Source organism: Clinocottus analis, unplaced genomic scaffold (assembly GCF_023055335.1).
Source record: "Clinocottus analis isolate CAN_PGR_092001 unplaced genomic scaffold, fCliAna1.0.p SCAF_15, whole genome shotgun sequence".
Lineage (NCBI taxonomy): Eukaryota > Metazoa > Chordata > Actinopteri > Perciformes > Cottidae > Clinocottus > Clinocottus analis.
Genome location: NW_027175876.1, coordinates 7,062,489 through 7,078,683, shown reverse-complemented (window position 1 = coordinate 7,078,683; position 16,195 = coordinate 7,062,489). Strand labels below are relative to the sequence as shown.

The 16,195-nt window shown below is 41.5% G+C and overlaps 1 protein-coding gene across 1 annotated transcript in view; it reads left to right on the top strand.

The window, feature by feature from the left end:
• Positions 1 to 3,460: 3,460 nt before the first annotated feature.
• The window catches only part of syne1a (spectrin repeat containing, nuclear envelope 1a), a 113,983-nt gene continuing 101,248 nt past the window's right edge, over positions 3,461 to 16,195 (top strand). The window contains exons 1-7 of the mRNA XM_068576618.1: positions 3,461 to 4,014; positions 6,347 to 6,408; positions 11,890 to 11,985; positions 12,642 to 12,725; positions 14,801 to 14,893; positions 15,362 to 15,543; positions 15,650 to 15,846. Coding sequence (XP_068432719.1) covers positions 3,870 to 4,014; positions 6,347 to 6,408; positions 11,890 to 11,985; positions 12,642 to 12,725; positions 14,801 to 14,893; positions 15,362 to 15,543; positions 15,650 to 15,846 — 859 coding nt within the window. The 5' untranslated portion in view covers positions 3,461 to 3,869. The remainder of the gene's footprint in view (positions 4,015 to 6,346; positions 6,409 to 11,889; positions 11,986 to 12,641; positions 12,726 to 14,800; positions 14,894 to 15,361; positions 15,544 to 15,649; positions 15,847 to 16,195) is intronic.

The window sequence follows — 16,195 nt, the reverse complement described above, 5'->3', positions numbered from 1 at the left end:
CAATTACAAGCTACCTCTCTAGTACACAACAAAGACATCCATTTAGTGTATGATAGCTTTAACAGGCCTGTTCCATTACTGTTTTATTGCAAAAGAGAAGGCATTATGCCAAAAGATATATAACAGGCTCTTGTGTAGCAGCATGGTACCGATGCTGCCATTGTGTCTCTCTGCAGCTATTCATGCTTTCATGCTACTGCTTTTTGAATTTAAATGTCCACCAGCTTGAATAATATTAAGATCATCTAATTGAATTAATGCATTACTTAATTAATACTTGACAGCGGACTGTGTAACCTTGTCCGTGTGCAGTGCCAGTCTATTTCTGATAGATCAATCACGGCTGTTAGTTTTGGACTCATTAATAGATTAAAAGACATTGGAGATGTAGGAGGCTGCGTTGTAAAAGCGGAGTTAATGTTGAGTTTGTACATTATTTCTGTGTTGTCCGCTCGTCCCTTTGTACTGCAGACCAGAGACACTTACAAAGAGAACTTTACATACCTCAATCTTTACTTATCCACTAGGTGGTGCTGTGTCTCTGTAACCTCACAAGACTTGGCAGCTCAGAAAGAAAACCCAAATATCCTTGGGGTGAATAGATTACGATATGAGCAGAAACAGCGTTAGTCCACCCTCCAGTAGGCTGTTTGTTTTTTCTTTAACAGCTGAAAAGAGGCTGTTCCTCCTCTCCTCAGGAACCCCCACACCCCGCAGACATACCTGTGTGAGTGTCGGGCGCTGACCCACGTCCAACCTCGACAACCTCAGAGAGGGATCTGGTGCTTTGTTTGGCTGCCAGTGGCGCCATTAGGGATCAAGACCAGCTGAGGTTCAGTCTGTTTTAACCCTCCAACCAACCAACCAACCAACCCCCCTTTCTCTCTTGGAACACTCCTGAGGTCTGCAGCCTAAAGGAGTCTGTTGGTTTATTCTTGCACATACAGTAGACGAGAGAATGTTTCTGTTATCATTCAGCTTATTTTATTGTGTGTGTGCGTGTGTGTGTGTGTGTGTGTGTGTGCGCGTGTGTGTCTGTGAAGGAGAGAGAGTGCACCTGCCCGCCCTGCATTTCTTACAACTCCCATGGTGAAACCTAATAAGTCCCAAGATTCCTCACCATCTTGTCTTGATTTTGTCCCGGGGTTGTTTTTCTAAACAGTTTAGCTCACCAGGGAAGTTCAGCTTGCTAACTGGAAATAAATCTCTCAGCCGTACCGACAAAAACAGAAATGTTGTTTTTTATTCAACTATTTGGAGTCCCAGCATTTGTACAATTCATCTTAATTTTCTGTTGCTTCCATGTAAATTTACTGTATTAAACCAAATTCATTGTCACACTAAAATGATGCTCATTGACAGGTTCAGCACCTTGGATAGTTCCTTCTCCCAAAAGGAAGTGTAGCTCTTCAGAAATGATTTGTTAGATACAAAAACACCTTAAACGTGGAGACTTGTTGAGACTTTTTGCAAGGGATCATCGGTCAATAGAGCCTATTCCATTATTCAGAACATCGATATAGTGTGGGCTGCACAAACAACTACATAAAGAACATAGATTTCTGTCTATTTTTCTGGCTGTAGATTCACTCTTGCAGTAATATTATTGAGAAGGGATTGAGAGTGTGTGCCATGTGAATGTCCCATTGGATTCTGTTTGCTACCGGCATGAAATTCATTTTTCTAGTCTAGAGTGCGCAAATAACAGCTGTGTACTGTATATGTAAATATGAAAAACGGGACTGTGACTATTTCTTTGAACCCTTGCTCTGTCAATATATAATACCTGTACACACATACACACACTCAGGCACATACACAGTAATCATACTACACAGATATTTAAAACGGACAATCCTTTCAAAGACAGGTCGTTGGACTAGGCTCATGGTGGCGTTATGACGGCCAGTTTCAGGGCTGTTAACGGGAGGAGTGTCAGCAGAGTGATTATCAGCAGACAGATAGCAGATGACAGCTGCCATTGGTTATTGATGACTTTCATAATTAAAATCCCTTATGGGGGGAACCCAAAGAACAAAAGGGAAAATCACACAAATGATGAATGATCCTTTCATCTTTAAGGCTGATATAAGACCCATCAGGCTATTCGGCCTGAAAATTGCTTTTTCGAAAACTCTCTGAATATGGTTTCAAAGAAGAGCCAAATGTTTGTAACACTGCCATAGCTGTGTGTGTGTGTGTGTGTGTGTGTGTGTGTGTGTGTGTGTGTGTGTGATTGTGTGTGTGTGTGTGTGTGTGTGTGTGTGATTGTGTGTGGTGTGTGTGTGTGTGTGTGTGTGTGTGTGTGTGTGTGTGTGTGTGTGTGTGTGTGTGTGTGTGTGTGTGTGTGTTCAAGAATATAAGGACCAACATTTGAGAAAAAAAAGACAGAATAAGAGAGCTCATCGGTCAGACAGAAACAGTGGTAAAAATCAGACAGTGAAAAGAAGAAGAAGTCAGCGTACTGCAACACGTGCATTTTCTGATATAATTTTACTGCAGCAGTGAAGGGTGGGGGATTTTGGCCTGATCATTTCCTAGTAACAGAGCTTTAGTAAATATGTTGTTGTAGAGTGTCTCTTTCAAGGCTGAATTCAGAGTAGTTGGATGAACAATGCTGCCATTGTCTGCAGTGTATGATTTTCACTTGGTTTGATGCTGAAGTTTACAAGCAGCAGCACATTTTCCACTTCAATACAGATCACACATTCATAGCGAATAAAGGTTAAACCACTCTTAATATTGTTTTGTTTTATTCTGGACTTGCCTATAGTGTCTATAGACACTTAAAACACAGGCTTGTAGAGTATACAGTGTGTACTACCTTCTGTATATCACACAAACCTATCCTCAGATATTGTATTCACCTCTGTTGTATTCTGTTTAATACAGTACTCCCTCCCTGGGAGAAAACAAACAGATCGACTGTATGTGACTGTGGTTCGGATGAAAGCAGATCCTATTTGAAGAAGGTACAGTAGCAGATCAGACAGGAGGACTGCCGGCGGTGGTCTGCTCCTGCAGGCTCTAAAGAGTAGAGAACTGCAAGCCTCAAACACTGCATGGTGACTGTGTGGATGAGAGAGAGAGAGAGAGAGAGAGAGAGAGAGAGAGAGAGAGAGAGAGAGAGAGAGAGAGAGGAAGGGTAATAGAGTGCCAGTAACACTTAGGGAATTCCTGTATGTCTGTCCCAATATTGTGTTTGAACATATGTGTGCGATGATGTCAGAGTAGAGCTTGCACTTCCCTCCCTCCTAACCTGTTAAGTGATCCCCTTCAACCCACCCGCCACCCTCCTCACCAGTCAGTTCTCTCTCTCCACATCAGTACGGGGCTGCCGTGACATCATCCATTCCCACGCACTCTGATTGGCTGGCCAGTGGAGGGAAGTGGATCGTTCCCGCAGCCTACAGAAATTTAGAGCGAGAGAGAACGTGGGAGGGAAAGACAGCGATAGAGAGTGTGGAGAGAGGGAGAGAGGACGAGAGGGACTAAGCAAGAAAGATTGATGCGGAGGCAAGCCGACACCGCACTGCTCTCACTCACACACATACATACACACACACACACACAAACATCCTCACGCGTACACTCACATTACACTCCCAAGCTGCTTAACAGGCAGGAAAAGCACTGAGTCTGACTGAGTCGGCAGCCCGCTGCTGCAGGACAGGACAGCAAGACGAAAGGAGACCAGGAGGGTGAAACCTTCTTCACCGCTTTGCCTCAGAGCAAAACAGTTTCACCGCTGTCATCTCGGGAGGTCTAGTGCTCCAGGGAGCTCTTTCAAGACGCCTCCCCAAAAAAGGGGGAGAGGCAGCAAGGGCAGGAGCAAGGGCAAGTATTACCTCACCCGGAGGTTGCCCTGAATGTCCTCTCAACATCCTCATGAAAACAGGCAGGAATCGAGGTGTAGTCTGGGGTACAGGATGGCACGAAGAGTAGGGGGCGAGGGCTCCCCGAAAAAGAACACATCCCTCAACCTGGTGACGGGTTTCTTCCACTACCTCCGCGGTAAGTGGGACGAAGTGTGCATGAATGTGTGTCCCCTACGCTGAGATGGAGAGTGTGATCAAATTGTGCATAGTGTGTATGTTTTGAATCTGTGGTAAGGTATGCCGTGTGTGTGATTGAGCATGGCACTGCAGTATGGACTGGGACGTGCCTCTGCGAGGGTGTGCATTTTGCGGTGTAATTTCCTGACTAAATGTTCCCTGCAGGGGACATTTTTTTGGGGCTGTAGACGTGGTGTGCTGAGTAAAATGGGCAGAAATTCGAAGGGGGCGTTTCCACTTTGGTAGAGTGTGTGCGCAGAGGTTGCTGTGCTCGGAGCCTGCAGCAGGTGAAGCAAACATACCCAGCAGACGAGTAGCAGCTCACTGCATGTGTCATTGCACAGCGGGCAGACTGTCAAAATGTTTGATTTCTTATCTCTCTGTTTGACCCTGTGGTAGTCCGCCTGTCTGCTCATCTGTATTTGGATACCAGACCATGCATTCAGCATTCTGTCTCACTGTCTGATGGATTAGATTAGATTTCAAGAGACTTTATCAGAATAATCATACTAATAATAATTTTCTTTTGTATCTTTCCTTTTGGGAACTATAAAAGACTGTGTCGGACTGATTGCTTTACAATTTGTCTCTAGACACAGCCTATGAGAGAAAAAAAAATTGATTGTAATGATATTTCATTAAGGTCATCTTCACCGTGGGGGGTCAAAGTGGGAACTCAGGGGCTGCGGAAGAGACTAATGATGGTACAGACCAACACTAGCCGAGAAGGTAATCAAGTGTGTTAAAATGCTGCTGCGAGGCTTGGTTGCTGGGGACGGCTGTTTCCCTTTGTGATATTGAAAGAATGTGATTTGATGTGTGTGTGTGTGCGTGTGTGTGTGTGTGTGTGTGTGTGTGTGTGCTTAAGTGTGATTTTGTGTGCGTCAAGTTCAAAGTCACCTCGTCCCTGAGACTGAGCGGCGAGTACCCCGCTCGTGCAGACATGTTCTCTGTCACACATGTTCCTACTTCAGGATGAGAGGGGCTAAATCTTTCTTATTCTCATCCAATATTACCGCCCATCAATATTTGATTACTCCTGGACCCAATCAAAAGATTCATTTATAGAACGAGGACCTGCTCAGTGGCACGTATGACTTTGTGTGAATGTATCTGCATTATGTATGAACAGCCCACCCCTCCCTCCTTTCTGATGCACACACACCCCTTACTGTTCACGGCTGCACACACAGTACCTAGTGACACACTAACCAACTTGAGTGTAATCAAACCGTCAGCATATTTCATTAAGTAAAGCACTGTGTCAGACGTCTTCTCTCGCTGATAACATGCTTATCTGGAGGATATTGCTCTGCAGTGCAGACGGGACAGAAAAAAAGCATTGTCACATGTGTCAGTCACTGTACATGATTGGATCCTTAGAGTCCCAGGCAAACTATACATCTGGTTTGTGTACTTTATGATGAGATTCATGTGAGAGCTGCACATGAATTTGTCGATTACAGATGTAACCGTCAAAGCAGCCCCAATTATTATTGCATGGGCTTCAAGCAACAATGCATTTTGGAGTCAAAGGGGAATTGGGGAGGAAAGATTACAGCAGTAATACCTGCAGAATATAAGTATACAATTTTTGCTTGTGTGTGCGAGTTTGTATATGCACTATCACTATCATTTTGTTTGTGCACACGCGGTAAAGATAAGACTTGATTGATGTTGTCATTTAAGTTAAGTAGCTTTTTAGGGGACATTATCAGCCGACATCTATGCTATTGATTGTGCTTTTACTTAAGAGATTTGTATTACTGTAGCAGCCACAATGTCCTATCTTTATCTCTATATATATATCTATATATATATATATATATATATATAGGTAAATCAGTATGTTTCAAGTAGCTTTATGTGTGAGTATTGTAGCAACAGATTGCATGCTTGAACTGTGTTCAGAAATGAATAACACCTTCTTATAGATCATAGCAGAGATACATGTCATTGGATAGGAAGAACCATTGCCCTTTTATCATCGAAAAGGGCATTTTTGAGAGCAGGATTTCTATGAGGAGTCCAGCTACTGAAAATGTCATATTTAAATGTCAAATGCCTTTTCCTAAATCTTTCTTAAATCAGTGTGAGGTACGATGTGTTGCGAGTGCGTTCAGACACACGAGACAGACAGTAATAACATAAAAGTTAATTAGAGTTGCCATCCAGCTCTGCAAACCCAATCAACTCTCAAAACAATAGACAATGAGAAGATTGTGTTTTAATCCGCTCTTTGTTTAATTTTGCATGTGACTGATAGTGACGCTCTGGGCTCTGATTTACAGATGAGCAGGAGGCTGTGCAGAAAAGGACGTTCACAAAATGGATCAATTCCCACTTGGCAAAGGTAAGAAAATCCGGTTGATTCCAACTGCTGCCGCCAGCATTGTGTGTCTCCCACTTCTCAAACACTGGTGCTGGTGAGTGTGGGTTGAAAACTTATCCGTCTCATTGCTTTTCCACTTCCAATCACTTTGATCTTCTATACTCCATCCACTCTGCTCTCTGTGAACTTTGCTCCATTTCCAAATCACACTGTGGGATTGGTCATGGGACCTGCTGCGCTAGCTAAGACCACACTCACAGTCATTCTTACTTGCATGCCTTTCGTTTTCCTTTTTATTCCTTCAACCTCACATTGCTCGTAGCAAGGATTTACTCACACTCTAATTATGACTTTTACAATGCAGCATTTAATACAACTTATATCTATTTCCCCTGCAAGCTACTAAATAATTTAAGTCTTACTAACCTGTAAGCTCTATCTCAATATGGGCCAATTTAGATTGTTCAAGATAAGAGTTTCTCGTTAAGGACCGCCTGTCATTTGCCTCCTCAATGAGCTTGGACACCAGTATATCTGTCACTTATACTAAACAATTACACTTGGTGCAGCTGCATGCTGAGGGGCCATCGTATGCGTGTAATTTTTATATTATACTGCATTAGGTGCCACAATTTAACCCATCATTGCTTGAATAGTGTGTCGGTAACGGGTGGACAAGGTAAATATGGCACAGTGCAACACAATTACGCGTTATTTTAATCCGCAACGCTGCTTTCAGGGTTTCCTATTTGATTACGACAGCTGTGGAGGCCTTAAACCACGGTGACGTGGAGCAGAAAATTCATTTGAAAACCACTCAGGAGGGAATAAACCTTGACGTAATATTAAATATCATGTCTCAGGACTGTGCCAGCAGAAAATTACAAACAGCCAAATACTTAAATGCCTTACATTTTTTATAACATTTAGGTAAGCACATAGTTTATTTATTATTATACTTGAAGCAACAGATGCACAGTCCTTTTGCTATTTCATAGTCACTGAAAATGTTGGGTTTGAGTGATTAGGGAAAGATGATGAGGATTCAGAGGCCTATGAAGGAGAGAGATCCCCAACTCGTCTGGATTAAATAATGTCAAGGAGTAGTTCAACATTTTGCAAAATGCAATTATTCGCTATCTTGCTGAGCGTTAAATGAGAAGATTATTACCACTCTCACATCTGCATGGTAAACATGTAGATGGTTCCAGCATCTTAGCTGAGCCTATAGACTAAAAATGGGCGGGAAAGGACTTTTAATGCTTACTAATTAACACATTACATCTTGATAATTCATACAAAAATGACAATTTGTAGTTTGTTATGTGCCAAACTATTTCTTGGCTGGAGTCTCCTTTGTTTGCCCGGGAGTTGCTCCAAGCCGAGGAATAGTCTGGAACATCCGGTAAAACAGCAACATTTTCCCTTACGTTTTCGTGCCGATGAAACAAAGAAGATACAACATGCTAAATGGCGAGCTTTAGAAGTGCTGGCTGAAGGATTTGGTACTTTCAGACTAAGCCAGACAAATTCATTTCCACTGTTTCCATTGTTAATGCTAAAGTAAGCTAACCATCTGCTTGTCCCGGACTCCATATTTATCATGCAGCCATGGCATTGATCTTTTTATCTAACTTGCAGCAAGAAAGGAAAACAGCACACTAACTGAATCTCTAACTGTTTTAACTTAAGTTAGATGTGCTGAATTCAAAATTCCCAGGATATATATTGCCTCAACATGGGGCTGGCTTAGCTGGCAGGTCGCAGCTAACAGCGCTAACAGCGCTAACAGCTGCAACAATAGCAAAAGAGGAGGGTAGGTGCTTCGTATCTGCGTTGACTCCGGTCAGTGTTATGAGTTGTAACAGCTCAGTGCGATGGTCATGAGTTACCCAGTGGGGCACGCTCACATGCACTGTCATGCACTAAAAGCCATGTGCGCCGGCTCAGCTATGTCAACAGAGCTATGTCAAAAAGCTTGGATTATAACGCACACAGAAGGGGAGTGACGCCATTCTTTGCTCAAGTAGACATTGCTCCACTATATCTTAACATATCAAGTAGTTGTTTGATGCACAATAATGCTCTGAATATCGTGTGGAGAAACATTAACTTAAAGTGCGCTAATGTAATGCCTCATGGACCTTCAGTCCTGAAACTAAAGCCCAATTCTTGGTACAAAATCCCCAATAAACTGGTTGGCCAAAGATCCAGAAAATTTGACTAGAATTTAATTTAAACTCACTTTAATTAATTGAACAAATGAATAAATAAGTCATACTATCACACCTGTCCATCAGAAGAGATAGGGTGAGTATTTGCGCCCCATGCTTCTCTCTCTACGTTGTTGATCAAATTTCTTGCGCTCCTCCTCGACCAACTGCTTACCCTTTCACCTGATGCCTGACGTTTCCATAGTGACACTGATTGGCCTGTATTTGTCTTAAAAAATGTCTTCGTCGTCATGGCAGCTTGGTAAATGTTCAAGTCAAATCAGCAGGTGCAGAGGATCTGTTGTAATAAGGAGGTGCATTTCCTTCAAATGTCATTCTGTTAACTAGTAGGGGGAAAAAACGGCACCTTATGGGCTTGTCTCACAGGTGTAAATACTCCCATAGAGACCCATTTAAAAAGACCAAGATGTGTAAGAGAGACAGGAGGATAGAGAGAGCGAGGGAAGGAGCGTGGTCGAGCTTTGCTCTCAGAAGGATAGATCCTGCCCTTGGCTATGCAGATGATTAGGCCACTTCAGTTATCACAGGTCTTTAATTCAGCGCCTAAAGGTATGTGATTAATCGTTAGGTGAGTTGAAACGTAGCATGAGGGCTTCCTTTCACTATCACTCCCCTCCCCCTTACTTTTCCACTCCACAGGTATAACAAAAGAAGTCTTATGAGCTCTGACAAAGAGTTTCTAGGAGAAGAGGTATTGGTGCTAGTAATTTATACAGAAGATTAATGACTCTCATTACGAGAGGGTAGTTCACCAGATTAACTCACCAGTTATACACCAAAGGTCTCAACTAAAAGACAGCAGCAGCTCCTTTGTTGTTTCTTTACATAGGGAGGTATGTTGTTAAGATCTAGCGATTACGTTTATAGTGCATTGGAGGACATATTGCTAGAATTTGGCTTGAATGTTGGCTTTAAAGTTGCAGCCTGCACTGCAGTTGAGCAAAAAGGGAGGAGAATTCAGTGAGTGGGTCCCAAGTTTCCATTTTTACAAATCCTTTCTGAGAAGGTTAAAGCTTAATTATCAAATGACCAGTGGTGAGCGGCTAAGGTCTCATCGTCACTCAGGCGTTTTCCAAGCGAACCGTTTTAGTACAGTAATCAGTGGACCAAGTGTTTCTAGAGATTACACCAGCAGTAAAGTGAAGCTCCTCGCTACTCTTTTGAGATTTACTTCCCCTCCCCCTTTCCTTAGTGGGGCAAGAAGGGGATTGAGTGTATGACATACTCCATGCACACTAAATTCAAACCCAGCACACCATGATGCAGACGAGTATGTGCCTCAGCCAACTTAGCTGCAAAAATGTCTTCAAATTTTCAATTTGTCCAAGCTTATAGTTAAAAAATACCTGCAACTAGTGACATAACAACTAGCCTCAGCTGTACTTTGTGTTATCCACTTTTCCAGTATTCTATATTGTTCATATCTTAAGGACAATGTATTTATACTGTTTATTGTATTGACACATTGCAGTCCAGTCTTCCTTTGTTGCTGGGTTTGTCTGCATCCATTACATGTGAAGGTGTTCTCACTAACAGTCAAAAGTATTTAAAAGAGACATTCATCTCTCACCATTAGTTTCACTATGTTTTGCCAAAGTATAATCCACTTACTGTGATAAAAGTAATTTACACTGTTGCTTTAAACTTGCAAATAACTTTACCTTAGACAATAAGCATCTGGTGTCAATTATCCATTCAAACGGGATGTATTGCAATTCAAAATGAAACCTTTTCAGTCTTCTCTTCATCTCTGCCCCTCCTTCTGTCTTTCATGCTGTTGATCTTTTGGAATCCACTGAGTCAAGTGTACCAGGGGAATAACATGAGAGCACAGACAGACGCACATCCTGAAACTCCTCTTCACACAATCAATTATGGCCCAGACACTCATATGTAATTAGCTAATTAAGACCTTGATTCATTTTTTAGCTCATATGGCTGAGCAGAGGAAATGGATATTACTTTCTCATTTTGTAATTAGTCAGAAATTTACTCATTAGTATTTGAGATTATAATGAACAAATAGGTAAGTTTAACTTCAATTAGCTCATGGTTTAATCGATCCCTTTGAAGGATCTTTGTAAGTGTTTCTTCAGTCACTTTATGATAGAGGCACAAGTGCTGTCTAAAAATTCTAATATCCATGAAATGACATGAGAAGAGGAATTAGCAAGAAGAGCTGCTTTATTTGCTAATTAATTTTCAAAGACGTGAGGTTCTCTCTTTGCCTTCTATCATTTTTCTCGCTGCCACTCTCTCTACTCAATTATACCCCTCCCAGGAATCCACGATGTTGGGGGTTGTATAATTTTCTCGACCCCCCCCCCCCCCCCCCTCCACACACACACACACACACACACACACACACACACACAGACACTCCACTTGCACGTGCTACACAACCATACTCGTGCCTACATCTCTGCTTACGCGTTTCTCTCTTTCTCCTTCATTCCCTTTGCCGCTAATCTCCCTGTGAATGGCTCGCTCGTTTGAATACTCCCCCCCTCTAAACCTCTCCTCAGCCCCGGCATGTGACTGTGCTTTAAGAGAAATCCTTGATGTGGCGCTGGCAAGAAACAGAGATATGTGGATTTCTCCGAGTCTAGAAGTCTCTGTCGGGTCAGGGAAGAAGTCAATGGGAAGGATACAGTTTGAAATCATCAGCATATTTTAGGATTTGAGGACCCCATTCAGAGCCTGCTGAGCCTCTGCTTATGGCTGACTCTAGCTGTCAGTAATATTTGGGGCTTGAAGTACATTTTTTACGAGGATTTCCTTTTATCCAAGTTTCTCAAGTTGAAATTAACATCTTACAGTGTAATATATTTATCGTATTTTGGTTTATTTATGTGCCGTGCGACTTAGAGGAGGATAAAAACCGCCTCTTGCCTCATAGTTTCATGTACATTGCAAGCACTCTTAAGACCTAAATCCTGAGGTTTAGCATTCCGAGACAACTGAGAATTGTTTGTGTGAGTTTATGGCACTCAACATTTGCATGAACAGCAAGTTTATATAACTAATTATACCCATGGACCTAATTAGAGATGTCAGACTCTATTTAGAAATGTACTAAAAATTGCTCGTTGAAAGATTTGTTTTTGACAGGTTTAGGCATTCAGTTTTCAATATCAAAAGACGAAACCGTTTCATTTCCGTCGGGCACTACATCATTTCTACGTGGGCTTGTTTTAACATATTGTTTGAAAAAGTCACAAATGTTTTTCCAATAAAGTCTCTTGAACATGCTTGTTTTCTCGTGTAGCGTGTTCCACCGCTGGTGGTGACAGACCTGTTTGAGGACATCAAGGATGGCGTGATGCTCTTGGCCTTGCTGGAAGTCCTCTCTGGACAAAAACTGGTGAGTTTCAAAGGTCATTTCTACTGTGAGGGCTATAGAGCTCAAACACTTCATGTCTTTTAATCGCTTTGGATTTAATTTGTAATCATTCAATCATTTTTGGTTGTTTTTATTTACACAATAACAGACCGTGATGCTGCTTCTGCAAATCTCATAAGAGCTACAGACTTATTTGCAGTGCATGGGAACTGAGCCACAATTGCAATGGAAATGCATATTGATCTGCTTTTATTAGGATGTTTGAATTGAATGGAAAAGCCCAGATAACCATAGATGGATCATAGTTCACAACACAGACAAAGACAGTTTGAGGATTTGACTTGGCCCATGTTGCCTTAGGTCTAAGCTGTCTGTGTCCTATTGATCCAACTGTTTATAGTCAAACATGGCTCTGATTGGACCTCTTGGTGGTTCTCTCTTCATCAGCCAACACAAATACAGTTAAAAAGATTAAAGGAGAAAATCAGATATCTGAATCAAATGGTGTCCGTGTCGTACTGAGTGTGTGCTCTCCCACTATAATTCCCATACATGTGCAATATAACGTATCTTCTTTTCAACTGTACCATTTTGTTTTATCCACACTATCTTTCATCTTCTGGCTCTCTGTTTCTCTATTTCTTTCTTTCTATCTCCATTGTTCTTTTCCCCTCCAGCCATGTGAGCCAGGCAAGAAGCTGAAGAGGATCCACTGGGTCACCAACATCGGTACAGCTCTGAACTTCCTTGAGGGTAGGAAGGTAAGAGTTCAGGGCCTTCTTTTTATGTTTTTTCTTCTTTGTTTTACCCCTCCTGCTTCTCTCCCTGCTCAGCTGCTGCCCTGTGGTTGCAAACATTGAATCCTGACCTTGTGTGACCTGTTTCTCTCCACATCCCTCATTTATATCACACTAATGTGCTCTGTTTTGTCTTCATTGAATTAGCATTCATTTGTTTGTTTGCCTATAAATGATCAAAAAGTATATACAAATGTAGTGATTGGACCATGACCTTCATTTACACCGAAGCTGATCCACCGTATTTGCTGGTTCCACCACGCCACTTCGTGATATTATTACTCTCCAGTTTTCTTGCCTTTTCCCTGCTTCATTGGCAGAATTACAACCAAAAATACTTAATGTGGTTTTGGATGTAATCATTTAACTGCATCAACTGCCCCTCCGTGAGATTAGTTAAACATTCGAAAAGCTTCACCCAGCTCGTCCTTGGATATACATAAATAAAGCCATAAGTATGAGCTGGCGTCTGCAGGGACATTGATTTGTCTTCCTCAAGTGTGACAGGGTTAAAACCATAAACCCTACACCAGTAATCTGCAGTCTGGAGATGAGACGTCAGTGGGCGCTCTGCTGTCTGTGTGTGTGTGTGTGTGTGTGTGTGTGTGTGTGTGTGTGTATGAGACTATGTATGTAGAAAATTAAATGTAAATATGCTCTGTGTGTGAATCTGATTTATGTCTAGACCGTATTTACATTTTGCTTTAGAGGCCCAATCGCTTTATTGCCCGATGCGTGTTTCTCATAGAAAAGTGTGCAGTGTCATTATGATGTTTTACCATTTAATCTGTCATATTTGTTGAAACCCTGTATTATATGTATTTAGCTGGGAGTTTCAGACCCATAGCTGTAATGTCCACAAGGTTTGCAACTAAGAATTATTTGTATTATTGATAATTCTTTTGATATGTTTATTTAGTTTTTGATTGATCTATTAACCTCCTAATGACAGAACATATAGAAAACTCCATATTTCTTTGCAGCCAATGTGACGTTGTTAAAGTTAAGATGAAATTAAAAACTCTTCTGACTTCCGTTTCACCTGAACATTATTAAATGGCTTATTTTGTCTGAATAATTCCCCAAAACCTAAATATATTCACTGTTAAATTACATAAAACAAAACAAAAAACAGCAAATCTGCACTTTTAAGAAGCTTGAACTAGAAATGGTTGGCATTTTAGTTCGATAAATGACTGTTTGGAACTATACTGTGTTTTTTTATGCTGGCGTGTGCTGTCACACTGCATTCGCCGTGTTGAGTTGCTGGAAAGACCTGCTGTGTTTTCTAATATGAAACCGTGTCTTGCAAGTATTTTTATCAGCCACTATCACACGCTGCCCTTGCCTGCCCACAATCTCTTCTTCCATGCTTGTCCACATACGGAGCTGCTGATATTAACATGTCATAACCTGTTGTGCTGCAGCGCCTCCGTAATATAACCCTCTGTGTGATCATATAGAATACTTCCTCATATCAGAAGATACACACGTCCTTTTCATGCACCTCTCTCGCTCTCTCTCCCCGTATCACTATCCTTGTATCACTCTCTCTCTGCTGGATATAATCCCTGTTGCCTGTGTAGTGGTGATAGATCTCTCCTCTCAGCCAACCACTCAGGTTATCTCACCTCAGAGATGCTTTAGTATGTGATATCTCGCAGTCAATGAGGTGTCCTCCTTCAATCAAACGTATCAAAATGCTCTCTTGCTCTCATTCTCTTTCTTCCTCTTTTCTTATCTGCCCTCCAGTCTGCCTACAGAGGATCTCCGGTTAGTATTTACACCATTACTGCACTGTTTGTTCAGGACATAAGATAGATAGGGTCAGAATTATCTGCATCCAGTAGTACTGTGGATTATACTCACACTGTTACTTGTTCATTTTTGTACTAGACAGAATGATGGAAATTGTGTGTAGTTAATCCATAAAAATGAGATTATAGCAAATTGTAAGCAAATTAACTGGAATTGATTCCCATCTAGAATGATTCAGTCCTGTTATGGGATTAATTATTGGATATTGTGTTTTGACACAGATCAAGCTTGTGAACATCAACTCCACAGACATTGTTGATGGACGGCCGTCAATTGTATTGGGGTTGATGTGGACCATCATCCTTTATTTCCAGGTAACAGTTGCTTTAAATTGATTCACAGAAGTGCTATTTTTCAGATTAGAAAATGCAACGTACAGGATATTACTTTTTTTTAAATTAAACAATCAGAGAAGACAAGGAGTACTTCTTCACACTGATATTACTGAATTTCAGAGTTGTCAGCAGCCTCAGTTTCTTGGTAGTAGATTCTTGGTAGTAAATTAAAAAGTAGATTTTGTGTGTGCGTTGCAAAACATCCTAAATAACTGACCATATGGCTAGGCCAGAAATATATAAGTTAGATATTTATGCATTCACAAGACCTGTGTATAACTGAAGGACGTCGTCTTTATCCGTTGCAGAAAACAAACCCAAAAGACAATCATTACGTACCATTAAGTACTACTACAATGATTTAACAATAGAAGATAAAAAATAACGCTGGAGTAAATGTGTCGGTGTGATGTCCTGATTCCTTTCCTGGTGTCCTGCTCTCTCCAGATTGAAGAGTTAACGTGTAGCCTACCAGCACTTCAGGCCTTGTCCAGCAGCACTTCTTCCCTGGACAGCTCAACCAGCAGCACTGAGACCGCCAGCCCACCTGTCAAAAGAAAACCCCTCCCACCTCTGCAGGGCGGAGTCAGAAAGGCCCTACTAAGATGGGTCCAGCAGACAGCCACTAAGTATGTCGTCTCCCTTCCAAAAAGTATTGTTCTTCAAAACTAAATATGCAAAATGCATCACACCATTATTATCTGTACTGACACTGTGATGCTCTGTTCTTTGTAGACGTCTGGGGATTGAGGTAAAGGACTTTGGTCCCAGTTGGCGCACAGGGTTAGCATTCTTTGCAGTGATCCATGCCCTCCGGCCCAACCTAGTTGACATGGAGCGTGTATGGAGGAGGCCCAATCAAGAAAATCTGAAAGAAGCTTTCATATTGGCTGAGACAGAGCTCGGCGTTCCACAACTTCTGGACCCAGAGGGTAAATTACATTTTGACTTAAGTTGATAAAAACTGAACTGAAAAACTAAACATATATCTACAACATCATGTGATCAAATTCATTCTACATTAATTTGCCTTTTGTGACCTCTTCTTTTTCTCTTGGCTTTATTATTGTTCATAGAAAACAATACAACTTACAAAATGACTTATCTATTATTACCTAATATTTTTTTAATCCATAGATTTTGATCATATTGAGCTGTGAGTATTGATAGTGGGCATCTATCACGGCATCAGATGTGCACCTCAGTGTCACTTCCAAGCACCAGCTGTGCCCCTTCACGCCTGCCCTTCAGAATGAACTCTGACAAATCAAGCTTGACATC